The sequence below is a fragment of the Apostichopus japonicus genome, chromosome 15, assembly GCF_037975245.1.
Source record: "Apostichopus japonicus isolate 1M-3 chromosome 15, ASM3797524v1, whole genome shotgun sequence".
Taxonomy (NCBI): Eukaryota; Metazoa; Echinodermata; class Holothuroidea; order Aspidochirotida; family Stichopodidae; genus Apostichopus; species Apostichopus japonicus.
Window position 1 is genome coordinate 23,657,378 of NC_092575.1, and position 18,160 is coordinate 23,675,537.

At 37.1% G+C, this 18,160-nt stretch overlaps 1 protein-coding gene across 6 annotated transcripts in view; it reads left to right on the forward strand.

The window, feature by feature from the left end:
- LOC139980963 (uncharacterized) overlaps positions 1-18,160 on the forward strand; it is a 101,599-nt gene that overhangs the window by 3,145 nt on the left and 80,294 nt on the right. For 3 of the 6 annotated variants that reach the window (XM_071993038.1, XM_071993035.1, XM_071993033.1), the window contains exons 4-8: positions 1,517-2,393; positions 5,262-5,532; positions 10,884-12,019; positions 17,539-17,676; positions 18,057-18,141. In XM_071993038.1, coding sequence (XP_071849139.1) covers positions 1,517-2,393; positions 5,262-5,532; positions 10,884-12,019; positions 17,539-17,676; positions 18,057-18,141 — 2,507 coding nt within the window. The remainder of the gene's footprint in view (positions 1-1,516; positions 2,394-5,261; positions 5,533-10,883; positions 12,020-17,538; positions 17,677-18,056; positions 18,142-18,160) is intronic. The other 3 variants (XM_071993037.1, XM_071993036.1, XM_071993034.1) reach the window with 2 other exon arrangements.

Here is an 18,160-nt window from a genome sequence, read left to right on the forward strand (position 1 = left end):
GATAACTCCTGAAATATGGAAAATGGATCAGTGACGATGGGGAGGGGTGGGTGGGGGATAGGACATCACGGTGTTGCTGCATTGAGGAGGTGAAGAACGATGCCATCTCAAGTCGCGGATAAAATGGATCCTCTCTTTATTCTGTGCCAGATATTACATTATTTTAATATGACTACGAAACAGCACCTTTCGATTGATTACTTTAATTTATCAGCAAAATGTCTCAACAAAAAGACATTTTTTAAAGAACACAAAATGACAAAGTAAGGTATTTGTCCAAGATGTGCACTTCTAATTTATGAAACGGGGCAATTCTTAACGTTTTTGTTACAAAACAAGAGGAACGTGTCCCCTCGGATGCAGAGCATCGGGTCAATTGCCCTTGGATATTACACAAATTTTATAGAGATGAAAGAACATGTTTTGATGTTAGAGTTATTAGAAGTTTAAAACAGTGGATTAACATTAAGATTTAGCATTGCACTGAGGCACCGGCGTCATCGATCTCTGTACCCTTAAGTGAGCTTTCCAGAGTTTTAGCATATTCTGAGGGTAAATATCTTTGAAATATGTGAAGCTATAGAGACTATACTATATCAAAACTAAACTTCTGTCTGAAGTTAACCCGTAAACACTTTACACCAAGTTGATTTTCTTTAATAGCGCCATCATTTGTTCATTAATGGAGCCCTTGATAAAGTTATTTTTCTTGAATAGCTCCACCATTTACAACTTGTGGGTGTGTAATTGTCTCACATATTTTGGCGCTTAACTCAAATGAATATGAATGTACTGCATGTGGTCAACACGCAGCACAATTAAGTTGCCCTAGAAAATTACATCAGGACATATATATGATAACGATTAATATTGAAGATAAATAAATCGTATTCAAGCAATCTAACTAAAACCTATGCAATTTCATAACTTTGACTGAAACAGCCGGCTTTTAACAATTAGGCCTATTTAGTCGGTGTTGTTATATTGTTAAAGGAATATTTTCATATTGGTACACAGTAATTACTTTGCATTGTTTTTCTTGATTCTGAGTTTCATTTCGACTTTTATAGGATCCTTTAATATTTGGTTCGGTCAATTTTTGCAATTTCTAGCACTTTTTACTCCGCTTGCCAAATATACATCCATGCATGTGGCGCCATGTACTTCCTTCACGCTTATGCCCGAGAGTGTTCGTCTAAACATGCAAGTCATTGTACTATAGCCTAGCGGCCAGTATCATTATTGGCATTGAACGTCACATTTTCGAAGATTACTATGTCAGTTAATTGCTCTGGACGATTGCCATTGTTTTTCCAGACTTTATAATTCCATTGTATAAATTATCAATAGATTTTTAAAGATTCAGTACCCTTCATAAGGCCTATAGCGACTTCGAAGTCTGAGCGCTGTTCATCAACATTCCGTCGATCAAAAATCACTCTAAATTCTTCGTTACCACGGATACAAGCTTCCAACCCTGACCTTATTTTTCACTTTTTGCCTTCCACACACACAGAGTACATACAACGATACCAAGATTCACTGTACAATATGGTTACAATGTGCGGCACATGGACGTGCTCGATACTGGCCGTTTGGCAGTCGCTGGAATTAGCAGCATGAAAGAGAACTCATTTATCGATCTGTTTATGTTTAACATTAATCCTGATTCTCAGGAAAAACCGTTATTATTGACGTCAGATCCCTACTTTTCTGAGGAATTTAACGACTTTGGATGGCGGTCTGTTTGTTTACTGGATGATCGTCTGTTTTTAACGTGTTGTAAGGATACGATATCATTGTACGATAGTAGTAGTAATGGCGGTCTGGTCAATCGAGGGAAGTTTAACGGTGAAGCCTACTGTATGACAACCAGAGATGGGTTAGTCTATGTCGGTTTATATGCATCCAATGAGGTGATTGTCTTATATTCGAGAGAATTGAGAAAAAAGAAGACAATCACCTTAAAAGGATTAGGAGGAGCAGACTGTCCCTGGGATATAACAGTTAGTAATAATAAACTGTTTATCTGTACAGTCTTTAGTAAGAGAGCTGTAATGTATAATAGTGAGGGAGAAATAGAACAGGAATATACAAACAAACAGTACAGAGATGCATATAGTATAACAGTCAGTGAAGAGAAAGGATTAATATTTATATTATGGGAGGGTGGTGGGAGTAGACAAGTTGTTGTTTACTCTCTATCTGGGGGTCATTCTTCCATCTCTGGGGGTCATTCTTCCATCTCTGGGGGTCATTCTTCCATCTCTGGGGGTCCTATCTTGGCTTCTTTTAAAGTTCCTGCTTATTCCTGGAGAATCAGGATCAATAATAACATAAACAGATTGTTTTTGGTTACCTGGAAAACTGGAGAAGTCTATGAATATCACACAGTAAGTACTGATAAAGGAACTATAGGCCTATGGTCAAAATTAGGAATATTAATCACTTTTATTAAAGCAATCCTTTGATTGAAGCTCAACAAATTGGGTATCATTCTATGCGAACAAGTGACGAGAAGACACTCTTAGATGTTTTGAGATCTAGTTTGCAAAATTTAATGAAAAATAAAGGCACATTTTTCTTTGGGATTTGCTGATTCTGGTAAGGTTGTCATGGAAGTGTTTTGTACTGTCAATGTAAATGTAAAATTGGTTTTCCTTATTTTCTCAATCTTCCTTGCTTCAAAAATAAACAAAATTGTTACTAGTGAATGCGGAATTTTATTAAGAACACAACTATCACTTGTTTGTTAAGATGAAGATCAAAATGGTGGAAAAGTAAGTGCAATTTTTTTTTTAAATTTAGGCCATTGGATGCTTGTTGCCTGTTGCAATATTAGAGTAACACACAAAATATGGAAAATATTTCTTCTTATTTTCTGAGCTTACAAGCTGCTAATTTTGACAAATTTGGTATTAGTGAATGCGGAATTTTATGAAGAGCACAACTATTGCTTGTTTGTTAAGAGGGAGATCAAAATGGTGGAAAAGGAAGTGCAAAATTTTATGAAAAATTTAGGCCATTGGATGCTTGTTGCCCTTTGCAATATTAGAGCAACACATTAAATTTGGGAAATATTTTGTCTTATTTTCTGAGCTTACAAGCTACTAATTTTGACAAATTTGGTATTAGTGAATGTGGAATTTTATGAAGAGCACAACTATTGCTTGTTTGTTAAGAGGGAGATCAAAATGGTGGAAAAGTAAGTGCAAAATTTTATGAAAAATTTAGGCCATTGGATCCTAGTTGCACTGTGCAATATTAAAGCAACAGTCAAGATTTTGAAAATATTTCTTCTTATTTCCTGAGCTTACAAGCTCCTAATTTTGACAAATTTGGTATTAGTGAATGCAGAATTTTATGAAGAGCACAACTATTGCTTGTTTGTTAAGAGGGAGATCAAAATGGTGGAAAAGTAAGTGCAAAATTTTATGTAAAATTTAGGCCATTGGATACTACTTGCACTATCTTACAAAAAGGCCATACTGCTGCCATGTTGATTAGTTTGACACTAGTGCACATGTATAGCAAATACTGCAGTGATGATACCTTGATTTGATGACAGTATTTAAGTCTTGATATTTAAAATGGCCCGACACAAGCTTCCCTCTATTTTGGGATGTAGGGTGCTTTATTTAGGGGCACATTAGTAAAAAATGCAGAAAAAGAAGGGGGAAATGTGACCTTAGCCTTGTCTTATTTTCACATTGTCGACAGAGTTAAGACTGCAAAATTCACAAAGCCATTGAAATCATTTTCATTACTTCTGAGGATACAAAGTTGTAGCTAAGTACAGGCTTACTTTAATAGGGGTTGCATTGAGTCAGTTGACTGTATTTTTGTCAGTTCTCTTCAAGTGGTTCATTTCACTAATGGCCTATGATTTCCATTACAAAGAATGTACAGTGTATGTAGTCAGTAGTCCTTAAAAGTAACAACATATTTGGATTAGTTACTGACAATGTTAAGTAGGTACAGTAAGTAGGTATAATTTAGCTGTACTAAGTCTACACTCATAAGAAATATATATATATACTGCAGTGTCAATTTGCGCCAGTAACTATTATAGACATCACATTGTATAAGTGACGATACACAATATCCTGCTTTATTTGTTTAAATATGCAAAAAGATCCCCATTCATTAGCTGTCACCAAGCACACTGTGTAATGGATGTAATTGCTATGCAAATGGATTTCACATGATTAATGCTACCTATGCATGAGAAAGCATTACCACATGTCAACCAGTGTAAGAACAATGGTCTTCCTAGCTGTTAAAGGTATATTTGTACATGTCATCAGGCCACACCAATATACTAGTAAATTATGTCAGACAGGCTTAAGTAACCCAGGAACCTTGGTTAAAATAGCATGATCATCAGTTGATAAGTGCTCATGTTTTCAATAATTAAATGTTTTACATTCATTCTTTGTCATGAAGCTGTGTAGAGCTCATAGAGCAATAGCTGCACATAAATTTTAGTACATACACCAATCTTACAAAGTCTTGACAGTGCAAATGGACCTTGATTATTCAGGCAATAAGCTGCAGCACATGTAGTCTAGCTGTGCCACTTACAAGCATTTAACCATACTTTCCAGTCTATAGTGCACTTCTAAGTTAGTTGTGTGTACTCATTCAGTAAATCTCTATTGCAAGATTGTAGGATTATATAAGTGAATCTTCTGTTAGTAAAATACTGCATCAATGATTGACATAGTAAATTCATGAAAACAACACAATTAAGGAAAACGTGAGTGGTAAGAAGGGGATTAGGGAGAGGGTTATTAATGTTGTTTTAATGTTATTGACCACCTACATTGCCCAGAATAGAAGACACTTCAACTAGTTCCCACACAAACATGGGTCACAATGTAGTGTTTATTGGCTAAATTTGGAGAATAATGTTTAACCCATCAACTATAATTTTAAGTTGGTGGGGCCAAGAATAAATCTACTGTACAACAATCTGCCTGACACAGCGTCATGTATAGAAACATGTACCTGTACAGTCTTAAAAATCAATACAACCAATTGTTAGCTTTTAATACTTTAATTTATTCTGAAATGTATATAAAAGATTGTTGTTAGAGGAATTCAGGTAAAACACAGTCACACAATCAACACCATAATATTTAAAGATATCCCTCCCTTGGAATGTGTTGCTGTCTCAATGCCTCAAAATTGTAAATCTATTTTTTTTTATAGTCACCAGTATATTTATATGATTTTGTTTTTGTTGTCTGTTTTTATAGGGTGACTTCTTTACATTTGATAGCCTCCTGATGCACTCAGAGTCATTGATTGAGAAAGATGACTGTCAGAAGCTTCTTGACTACCTAAAGGTTCCAGCTGAGGAGTCAGAGGACATTATTAAGAGTGATGCGCCCTTTTCTTCTCTTGTCCACCATCTCAGAAAGGCAGGGAAGGTCTCTGTTTATGACATCAGCCATTTAATGACAGCATGCTCTGACAAAGGACTGAGTAAATTGGTGGCAGTATTGACTGTCTACCAACAAGCTAAAGGTAAGTTTATATCAGAGAGCTTAACAAGTTGAATATGTTGTGAATCACAAAACATTCAAACTCTTGCCCAAACAAAGAATAAAATCATTTGAGCTAATATTGTATCATTGTAAAGTACTATTTGGGGGCCTGAAGGGGATCTTGGGGGACAATCCACGCAAATGAAAGAGGAAATCCGTCCAAGTTGTTTAACTGCAATCTATTCCACAAATTGACAGCATGCACGAACCTAGATGAACATGCAGCATACAAAAGGATACAATGAGCTGTAATGGAGCAGTATTGGAGCATTAATGGAGCATTAATGGAGCATTAATGGAGCAGCAATTAACAAGATGTAATGAAACATGAATAAAACATGCTTCCTTGCAATATAACCCGGTTAACTATTGTCCACCAACACTCTCTAATTAAATAGTTAAGAAGTAGCAACCATAGTGCATGAGAACCCCACCATTGTAACTCTTGAATTTCCTTTGAACTGATCTGACGGTCCACAGCAAATATGTACCCAATGGACTAATAGGAAACATGATAAAATAATAACAAATAATGCAGCAGATCAGAACTGCTTCAATCACATCCTAACAGTCACAAGTGAAGAATACAAGAACATATACCCAACTTGATCATACCCATTTAATGTGAATGTCAAGTTATGATGAATACAAAGATGAACACAAAATTAATATAGGTGTATTATGATGATACTCTACGTCTACAAACCATCTGAACCATCAGGAATCTACTGTAAAGAAGTTATGATAATAACCAACAGTTGTACTAGCTATTAACACCACAACACAACCAGACACCAGCCTGCAGCTATGTCAAAAGTAACAAGCTGTGTTGAAATCCTGACACAAATATTTACAGCAACAATCAAGAAATAAAAAGAACAAACAAAATACAATTTAAGAAGTAATTAAAGAGTAGAAGTAACAGCTTATTTCATATAAATTCCTGGCACAAAGCTTATATTCACTGCTTATCCTAGCACAAAACTGACAAAAGTGTTACAGAACATTTTGTTTCACTATGCTGCTTTAATGCTGGCATGCACTAACTCTATTGTATTGATTAAGAAAAACAAAGATCCACATTGTACAGTACTAACTTTCCACTGCACTGCCCAGAAAAAAATACCAACATATATCTAACTCAATATATACAGAAATTATGATTAGAGTGCAACAATGTAAGGTCTACAATATTGCTAACCTAACCTTAAAGGTACCCACTTCCTTAACACTGTGGAGATCTACCTAACACTGAACACCTCATTTTGAATGCATAGCCACATATGAACATATAATTGACAATTACTGACTCTTTAACCTTGCTATAGAACTAGGAAGTAGCATAACTGTTAAAGCAACACCATGAGCCAGCCATGCAGTTACAATGGTTATCTCAATCATATCCCTCCAATATACACTCATAAACCCAGAACTAAACTCTTCTCTCAATGAATGAATGAACTAATTAATGTTAACAATTAAATGAAAAATTTGATGACTGGAGGCACTCTGAGCGATTGATTGGTAACAAGCTGTGTTGAACCTGGCACAAATATTTACAATATAACAATCAAAATACAATTAAAGAAGTAACTAAAGAATAGAAGTAACAGCTTATTTCATATAAATTCCTAACACGAAGCACATATGCACTGTTCCACCTAGCACAGAAGTGTTACAGAACATTCAGCCAGTTGGGACAATTTCCTAATGCTAATACCTCCCTCAACTGTACTCCAATATCATGCTTCAAAGCACTGGTACAAACAGTTCCTAACCTTGATCTGATAGAAACATGATATTCATATTACTCGTACTCACAATACGAGTGCTCTGAAGCGGGACATGACACTACAGTATAGGAAAATTGTCCCAACTGGATGGAAACACGTTGCTCCACTTTGCTGCTTTAATGCTGGCATGGACTAACACTATTGTATTGATTAACAACAACAAAGATTCACATTGTAAGCTTTCCACTGCACTGCCCAGAAACAAATACCAACATATATCTAACTCAGCATAGATCCATTTCCAGAAATTATGAATCGAGAACAACACTGTGTCTACAATACTGTTAACCTAATCTTAAAGGTACACACTTCCTTAAACACTTTGAGATCTCCCTCACACTGAACACCACATTTTGAATGCATAGCCACATATGTACACATAATTGACAATTACTGACTTTTAACCTTTCTATAGAACTAAGAAGTAGCATAATTGATAAAGCCACACCATTAGTCAGCCATGCATTTATCATGGGTTATCTCAACCATGAACCTCCAATATACACTCATAAACCCCAGAACTAAACTCTCAAAGTACTAATGTTAACCATTAAAGGAGAAATATGATAACTGGAGGTACCTCCAGGAAAGTAGTTTTTGAAAACTTCTAGCAGCTATAGCGTGCTTTAATTTGGGTCTTATACTGACTACCTTTACAGTAGGTGGCCAAAATAGTGTTAAAGGCATTGAAGACTCGCCCAAAACCGCATGCCGCGCTCTGAAAAATTTAACTTTCCGTTGCTTGCAAGTAAAGTTTTCTGCTTGTCGCTACAAAATGCAGACAGTAATGGAACGTGATACCTTGTTATCTTTTATCTTGACCTGAGATGTCCATCGATCCTATGTACACTTTGTTGTGGGTATTGACCGTAGCTGTATGTATTGACTGTACACTAGTGTCTTATTACCGATGGTAGCAGGTAGCCTACGCCCATTAAAAGCCCCATTGACTTACACACTAAATCACAAAAGTAATGTCTTCTCTAAGCCTAGATAGAAGTTTTCACTTGCTAAACGCTACCCATCACTGGATAGCTGACAAGTTGGCCTTTCATGGCACCATCAATTTTCCGTACCATGACCATGTAGATTTTTTGCTACGAGAGCCGGAACTTTTCGTCACTTGTAAACAAACCTCTCCACTCCGTGGTAAACAAATTTCCTACGCTGCTCCTTGGAGGCCTAAAGGGGTCTAAAATTGCCTCAATTGACCCAATTTTTTAACCACATGTGCTTCCATTCATGTTCTTTAACATCAAAGCCACAAAAAAGCACATCCTAATTGATAACATAGCAAAAAAGTTGTTCTCCTGTTCCTAATTGGCACTTTTCCTGAAGGAGAACATTTGCCGCGGATTGATATAGAGGCTAATAGGAGTATGCCACCAGCAAGCTGTGTGTGTATTTTCTGGGATCGATGGTGGTGTCTAACACTTGTAACACCTCGTTTGAAACTAGGTCAGATTACCGGCATGAGACGTTTCTTTGTGTGCAAGTCTTCAAACCCTTTAAGCTAATGAAATACAGAGTCAATAAACACACCAGTTATTCAACTTTTCCCTCAAGGATGTAAATTAAAGAGCTACTTTAAATTCAACTTCTTGTACTCTTCTCACTGAGAACCAAGACGTCTCCTATGCAGCACAAATTATGAAGTGATTAAACAAAGGAAATGGGAGCACCTGTTCCTCAACCTACTCACTTGCTCACTAATACTGATTTTCTTAGAAACAATTAGGAAAGGTATAGAATAGATACATATGCATCATCTGTGAAGTAACCAATCAAGGACATGCAGTCAACTCTGCATTACTCTACCTGACTCAAATATACCATGCTCTAAGGGGTGCAGCTTTGTGCCAGGAGGGAACCTGTCATGATGAGTCACAACCTGTTTATAAGACCTCTCTGAGAGAAGCTCTGTCTTTTACGGTGATCTATGGGAGGCCAATAGGGAACTTACTAAGGCAGGCCAATTGTAAAATATAAAAAACTGCAAATTACCACAGTATTAACTTAATTAACCTATGGTTGATAGAATAAGGACCCTCCATCAATACTCTTTGATACAAATAATGTGATAAATGAGGTGGTAAGAAATTGAATAACAGCAATGGCATGTAAAGTACTACACAGCCAGGAAGGAGAATCCAATTTGAATGTTAAAATCATTATGATTCCACTGTGACATGTTTCATTCAATGTCAAGGTCTTGCATTATAATCAAGTCCTTTCATAATTCTGTAACTTATGGGTTATATATTCAAAAGTTTGTTTTGTGATATGTTCAGACAAGATTGGTAAAATGTTGGAATTTCCTTTCCTTTTTGGTTCCTTGCTTTATCAAAAGGAACCGATGTAGTCAGGTTTGTGTGCTTGTGTGTGTCTGTGTGCATCTGTGACACTTGCTTGGGTACGCTCTATCTCAATAAGGGAAAGTTGAATTGTGGCCAAACTTGGACTATAGATCCGCCATATGGAGAAGGTGTGCTCTATTGTTTTTGGTGCACACAAAGGTCAGTTTCTGTCCAATAAACCCAAAATATTAAAACTGCAATAACTCCCAGTGCCAATGTTCGACAAGGTTGATATTTTGGGGAATATTTTCAAACTTAACGGTCATGTGATCCAAGGTCACCAAAGGTCAATTAATGATATAAAACTAGTATTTTGGGGGAGGAAATGGGCAAAGAAAAACTGTTTGAATTTCTACAGTTTTGATGCTCTATTTAGGTCTCACAGATCAAAAATGTCAATGGGTTGATCCCCTGGTGACCTTTGTGTGTGAAGTTATGTATACAAGTTCAAAGTTAATTTTTAGATATATGCAATTAACTCCCAATGCCAAGGTGTGTCACGGTTGATATTTTGGGACAAGTTGTGAATGGGGTGGTGGAACATTTTCAAACTTAACGGTCATGTGATCTGAGGTCACCAATGTTATCATATCTGTTGACCCGCTTGTACCTGTGGGTGACGTTATATTTCTTACATTTTTGACGCCATATTCAGATCTCAAAAGTGCCTTCCGATCAAAAATCCGATCACAATTTGTGATCACAAAAGTGTTGGCTATAGTGTTGGTTACTTTACATGGGTACATGTAGGACCACAATTACTTGGACTTATTAGACTATTTGAGCCCAATCTTGCTATGATAACATTATGTGTATTGTCATATACCCCTATGCAAGGAAACACAGTGCCCTTGGGCTCTTGTTAAATTTTGTAATTTAGTATCCTTGATATATTTGAGGATCATTGAAAGAGTCAACTTACTGTAGTTAAATTCCTCAGAAGCAGTGCCAAATTCAACACCAAGGAAAGTGAAAGATTAGCATGGCCACCTCAAATAACATTATAAAGTCGGACCAAATAAGGGCTCACTAAATTTGATGTAAATTTGTCAAAATATTTTCCTGGAAGTTTTTACCGCATCAATTTTTAAGATACATTGAACTGTATTCATTTACATCACTACATCTCTTGGGTGGAAGACAATGTTTAACCATGTTTGCATCTTATATGTTTGTTTCAGATTCAAAGTTGACTAAGAAAGTACTAAAGGATCAACTAAAGGAATCTAAAGACAAAAGGGAAGAACTCTCTGACAAACTAACTGAATCAGAATATGAAAAACAACAGCACACTGGAAGACTTAAGACAACAGAGGAGGACAGACAACAATTGAAAGATACATTGAAGGCAACAGAGGAAGAAAGACAACAGCTGACTGGAAGACTAAAGACAACAGAGGCGGAAAGACAACAATTGAAAGATACATTGAAGACAACAGAGGAAGAAAGACAACAGCTGAATGGAAGACTAAAGACAACAGAGGAGGAAAGACAAAAGCTCACTGGAAGACTAAAGACAACAGAGGAGGAAAGAAACCAACTGACTGGAAGACTAAAGACAACAGAGGAGGAAAGAAATCAACTGACTGGAAGACTAAAGACAACAGAGGAGGAAAGACAACAATTGAGAGACACATTAAAGGCAACAGAGGAGGAAAGACAACAATTGAAAGATACACTGAAGGCAACAGAGGAAGAAAGACAACAGCTGAATGGAAGACTAAAGACAACAGAGGAGGAGAGACAACAGCTGAATGGAAGACTAAAGGCAACAGAGGAGGAAAGACAACAGCTGACTGGAAGACTTAAGACAACGAAGGAGGAAAGACAACAATTGAAATATACATTGAAGGTAACAGAGGAAGAAAGACAACATCTAAATGGCAGTCTAAAGACAACAGAAGAGGAAAGACAACAATTGAAAGATACATTGAAGGTAACAGAGGAGGAAAAACAACTGCTCACTGGAAGACTAAAGACAACAGAGGAGGAAAGAAATCAACTGACTGGAAGACTAAAGACAACAGAGGAGGAAAGACAACAATTGAGAGACACATTAAAGGCAACAGAGGAGGAAAGACAACAATTGAAAGATACATTGAAGGCAACAGAGGAAGAAAGACAACAGCTGAATGGAAGACTAAAGACAACAGAGGAGGAGAGACAACTGCTGAATGGAAGACTAAAGACAACAGAGGAGGAAAGACAACAGCTGACTGGAAGACTTAAGACAACAGAGGAGGAAAGACAACAATTGAAAGATACATTGAAGACACTGAAGGATGAGAAGGACGAATTACTTCAGCAGCAGAAAGAGGTTAGACTTCACATAGCATGTGATTATAGATAACTGATGACCAAGTTACCCGACTTGGGTCATGAGAAATTTAGTCACTATGGACAAGACTACCTTTCTGCTTGATCTATTAGTGTAAAGTGAATTTTTAAGTTACCATTTGCAGAAATAATTATTGCAAAAAATATTTTCAGAAATAAGGGAATGGTTATTACATGTATATCCAACAGTAGATGTTAAATGATGAACATATTAAGAGCTATTTGTCTCAAGAATCTATACATTCTTGATGTTTAGTATGATGTACAGTTGCTGTCACTGTATTAATATATAGGTCAATTTGTGGTTCAGAGAGGCCAATCAGAACATGCACAGGTAAAAGTCTTTAATCCCTTTTTCTCAAGAACAGAACTTTCAGAGAGTATTCATTTCATACTGGAATATGCTCTTTTAATGTGGAAGTTTGCTACTCAGCTGACGTTAAACTGTATTGTTCTAATTGTTTAGTTACAAGTGACAGTTTACATTAACTAGCAAAACTAAACAACGGAACTTGTCATGTGCAATGGCAAAATATGTAGTACATTGAAGCATATTACATCACAACATAAAATTAATTCAACTGATATATATATATTATTGAACATCTGTCCTTCAATGTGATAGGCCTACATTCCTATTCTAAAATGGTAATTCCACCATTCCTGGCAATTATTTTTGAAGGCAATTTGGTTACAGATCTCTGCACTAATTTATTGTAAACATGTGATTCCTCTGAGCCAGGTAGTAATTTTGCAATAGTCACACCCTCAAGTAGGTGGTCAAAAGCTTATCAGTTCAGCCTGCCTGAAAATAAGTGTGAAGAATGTTGTTAACTTGAATAATGCTCTCCCTTCAGAGACAGGCTACTGTACTTCATAAATGTTTGATTCCTTGCCGAAGGCAGAAGGAACCTATTCGATGGTGATGGCGTGTGTGTGTCTGTGTGTGGGTGCACTTGTTTGTATTCTGACTGAGGACTTGACCAAAAGAATTCCCGGTCCTCAGTTGTGATTTCTAAAAAATCACTGTGTCCTCGGAAGAATTCTATTGTAATGGGGTATTGTTTAGGTTAGGGTACATGGATTTGAACAACGGAAAAAACAATGCGGTCCTCGGTCTGAAACACACCTGGTTGTGGGTTTATGTATGTGACGCCTTGGCTTGTAAACACGATATCTCAAGAGCCTAACATTGCCTAAAATTGAAATTTGGTATGTAGGTAAGTAGATGGTTCATATTGTCTTTCATGGAGGTCAAAGGTCATTTAAGGTCAAGGTATGAAAACCTTTTAAACACAATTTCTCAAGAATTCAAAGTTGCTTGAACTTCAAACTTAGTATGTGGGTAGCCATTAGTTATTAGATGTTCTCTTACCTTTTTGGTTTCGATGATAATCGTAACCTTTGCAATCATGCGTGTGTGTATGTGTGTGTGTGTGTGTGTGTGCGTTTGTGACGCCCAGCTTGTAAACACGATATCTCAAGAAGGGAAGCTTGGACAGTTCTCATATTTGGTACATAGGAGTATCTTATTGAGTACAAGAAGCCTATTGTTTTTGGTGTAGGTCAAAGGTCACTTGGGGTCACCAGGGGTCAAATAGTGAAAAGCTTGTAAACATGATATCTCAAGAAGCAAAGCTTGAATTGATTTCATTTCTGGCATGTAGGTTGACCACATTAAGTACAAAAAGCCTATCGTTTTTGGTGGATATCGAAGGTCATTTAGGGTCACCAGGGGTCAACTTGTAAAAACCTTTTCATAATATACAGTATCTCCCATCGTCCAGCCCATAAGTATATGACATGGGCGATTCGCCTCATAAGAATAGGAGAGCCTACTGACAATTGAAAATGATCTTACGGGCATCCGTAGATTTGAATCTGAACTCGCGACAATATCCCCATTGACTTAAGTGTGTCGCTAGAAGTCCTGAATTGCTATGTACATATCTACATACATGTACAGTGTCTTCCAAGGCTTGCTTGCAGACCATAGATATATAAAAGTGCTAGAGCTACTTCAACACTTGTGACTCATCCGTATGGATATTTTGCTAAAGAGTTGATGTGATTTCGATGGAATAGTGCACTTGAATGGCAAAGCATGCCTTCTCTAGAAAATATTTGTAGATCATTGGTAGTTCTGGTTGGATGTAAGTTGCACAGGTACCCCGAATTTCAAAACATTTCTTGGCCAGCTGCCAAGGAGAAACTAGGTCAAGCACCTGTGAACTTGAGATTTGCTTTCACTCCATGGAGTTGGCTGTAATGTTGGCCTAGTTTTTCTCAATAACTTGTGAAACTACCATTGACAGGGTGTGACAAGGTTGATATTTTGGGACTAGTTGTGAATGGGGTAAGGGATTGTTTCAAAACATAACAGTCATGTCATCCAATGTCAACAAAGGTCAATCAGGGGTCAAAAACTAGTATTTTTGCAATAACTTGAGAACCAAATGTCCATTAAGGTTGGGAGTTAAGCTATTGTAATACAATAGTAGACCTGCATTTGGGTGACCTTTGACCTCAGGTTGACCTCCAGTGACCTGTATTAGCTTCTTTCAAGTTGATTCTTTGAAGTTTTGTGGGCATATTCCAATCTAAATTGTCCATAAGTGGACTCCTCTGCAACCTTAATATGCGAAGTTATTAGAGATTTGGTTTGGTTTGTAATACTTGGTGTGCGGATTCATAACATTGAGTACAAGAACCCTACTGTTTTTGATGGAGGTGTGTATAACCACATACAGACTGACCTGTGTTAGCATGCCATAGTGTTATTGTAATAGCTAGTTCTGGTTATACTAACAAGCAGAAGTCTAGTGCATTGAAGTTATCGAAACCTCAATGCATTTTGCATTCTGGTTCATGGAGGTCAAAGGTCACCAGAGATCAAAGGTCACCAGAGATCAAAGGTCACCAGAGATCAAAGGTCACCAGAGATCAAAGGCTAACAACCGTGTAAACACGATATCCCAATATGCAAAAGTTGCTTGAACTTGGTATGTTGGCAGCCCTTGCTGAGCAGATGACCTCTATTGTTTTACGGGTCAAGAGAGGTCAAGGTCTGAAAACCTTGTAAACCCGATATCTCAAGAAGTGAAAGTTGCTTGAACTTTATACTTTAGTATGCAGATAGCCCTTGGTGATACGTTGTTCTCTGTTATTTTTCATGGAGGTCAAAGGTCATATTAGGTCTGAAAACTTTGTAAACATAATATATCTCAAGAAGTACAACTTGCTTGAACTTTAAACTTGCTATGTTGGTAGCCCTTGGTGAGCAGATGATGCCTATTGTTGGTTTCGATGAATATCGTAACCTTTGCAATCATGATGGCTATGTGTGTACGTATGTGTGAATTTGTGACGCCCAGCTTGTTAACACGATAACTCAAGAAGGGAAACTTTTACCAAGTTCAAGAAGCTTATTTTTTTGTGTTGTTGTCAAAGGTCATTTGAAGTCACTAGGGGTCAAAATGTGGAAACCTTGTAAACACCATATCTCAAGTAAAGACACTTGGGCAGACATCATATTTAGTGTTGTAGAGGTATAGTAACACATTGAGTTAAAGAAGCCTATTGTTTTCTGTTGAGGTCAAAGGTCATTCAGGGTCACTAGGGGTCAAATTGTCAACACCTTGTAATCAAGATATGTCAAGAAAGGATGCTTGGGAACATCTCACGTTTTACTGTGTAGATGTACCACATTGAGTACAGGAAGCATATTGTTTTTGGTGTTAGTCAAAATTCATTTGGGGTCACCAGGAGTCAAAATGTGGAAATCTTGTAAACACAATATTTCAAGAAAAGAAGCCATGGCAAACCTTATATTGAATGTGTAGAAGTACCACATTAAGTAAAGGAAGTATATTGTTTTCTGTGGAGGTCAAAGGTCATTTAGGGTCACCATCTTCAATTGTGAAACCCTAAACAATAGCCCAAGAAAGGAAGTTTGGGCAGACCTCACATTTCTTGTGTAGAAGTACCACATTAAGTACAGGCAGCCCTTCGTTTTTGGTGGAGGTCAAAGGTCATTTGGGGTCACAGGGGGTCAAAATGTGAAAACATTGTAAACACTATATTTCGAGAAGGGAAGCTTGGGCAGAACTAACTTAAATGTGTGGATGGACTATATTTAGTACAGTAAGCCTATTGTTCATGTTGAAGGTCAAAGGTCATTGGGGTCATTAGGGGTAAAATTGTGAAAACATAAACTCGATATCTTTAGAAGGGAAGCATGAGCAGACCTCATATTTAAAGTTTAGACGTACCTCATTGAGTGCAACGAGCGAATTGTTTTTGGTGGAGGTCAATGGTCTTTTAGGGTCACCAGAGTTCAAATTTTGAAAACCTTGTAAACACGATATCTCAAGAAGGGAAGGTCGGACCAATTTATATTTAGTGTGTAGACGTACTAAATTGAGTACAGGAAGCCTTATGTATTTGGTGTAGGTCAAAGATCATTTGGGGACAACAGGTCAAATCGTGACAACCTTGTAAACATGATATTGCAAGAAAGGACAGATCTCATATTTGGTTTGTATATGTACCATATTAAATTTAAGGAGCCTATTATTGCGTTTGGTGGAGGTCAAAGGTTATTTGAGGTCAACATATGCCAAACATTTACTTCAGTGCACTTCACTACCCTCTTACTGTACCTGTCCTTTCCACACTAACACATCTTCCTAAACATAATATCGCAAGGGCAGCTTGGACAGATCTCATATTGATATGTAATTGTACCACATTGAGTACCAGAAGCCTTAATGTTGTGGGCGGAGGTCAATGGTTGTTTGAGGTCACCAGGGGTCAGCTTGTGAAACCATGTTTAACACAATATATCATTATTAAATCAGGACTGATGTCATATTAGTATGTTGATGTATCTATCAAATTTAGTACCAGAAGCTTGTTGTTGAGGTCAATGGTCATTTCAGGACAGCCTGTGTCATTTTGAATTTATTGTTTGTCATATCACACTGCTTCTTACTGTATTACTAATATCAAGTATGTTGTACACCCTCACTATACAATACATCACATTCAGAAAATAGCTCATGTTACATCATCGAAACCACTATGCATTTTTGCATTCTGGTTTTTCATGGAGGTCAATATAGTTTGAGAAATTTGAAAATGCAATCACTTCAGAAGTTGCGACTTCAAATTGGTATACATAGCCATTGGCTATTTACATGTGTACAGTTTTCCTTGAGGTCAAAGGTCAATTACATGTTACAGTCAGAATGAGTCTGATTATGCAGAAGTGAAGTTTTCTTGAGCAGCAAACCTCTTTGCATAGGTATGAATTACTCAGTTCTGCAAGACTTGCCATTTCTGCTCAGCAATTCAGATCGTTGTAAAATATTGCAACTAAAGTTTCTTCTCATATTGGCAAGGAACCACTAAGTCATTTGACTTTCTTGTTATTTGTGGCAAGAAACCACTGGGAGGTTCATCCTTCTTGTCTCATTCACTGTGTTGTTTACATGACAGGAGCTGGAAGAGGCTAAATCTAGTCTGAGAGCTACAAAAGATGAACTTGTGAAGTCACAACTGGAATATGCCAAAGAATCCATGGCCTTACAAGAGGTCCTGAAGCAGACTAGGGAAGCCTTGAATCAGCAACAATTGGTAAGTATGATTAAGTATAGTGTATCTGTAGTTAGTATGCCACCAGTAGCAAAATTAAGTGTGTTTACAAAGTTAGCAAAGTATTGTGACTAGACCATTAATGTGTTGAATTTATTATAACATATTCCACTGTTGATGGTATTACGATGTGACAACATAATCTTGAGCTAACCAAAAGTGTTCTAAATTTATGGTACATTTTACTACAAATAGTGTGAAGTGAGTAATGAGTACATTCACCTAGATGCTAAAATCAGTTGCTTTTACCAGCTAAAGGCTCAATTGGTGTAACTTGACAGGTGACAGAAAGGAATACAGAGTTTCTTTTTAAAGTTTCAGTACACCAAATAAGATATCTTTCCTATGTTGTTTATTTTCAGGCTTCATCCGCTTCTGTTACGGAGGAAGAAACCCAACTTGAAGAAGGTGAAACTATAGACCTATCACAGCAATCAACTTTGGCAGGTAGGATCACAATGAAAAG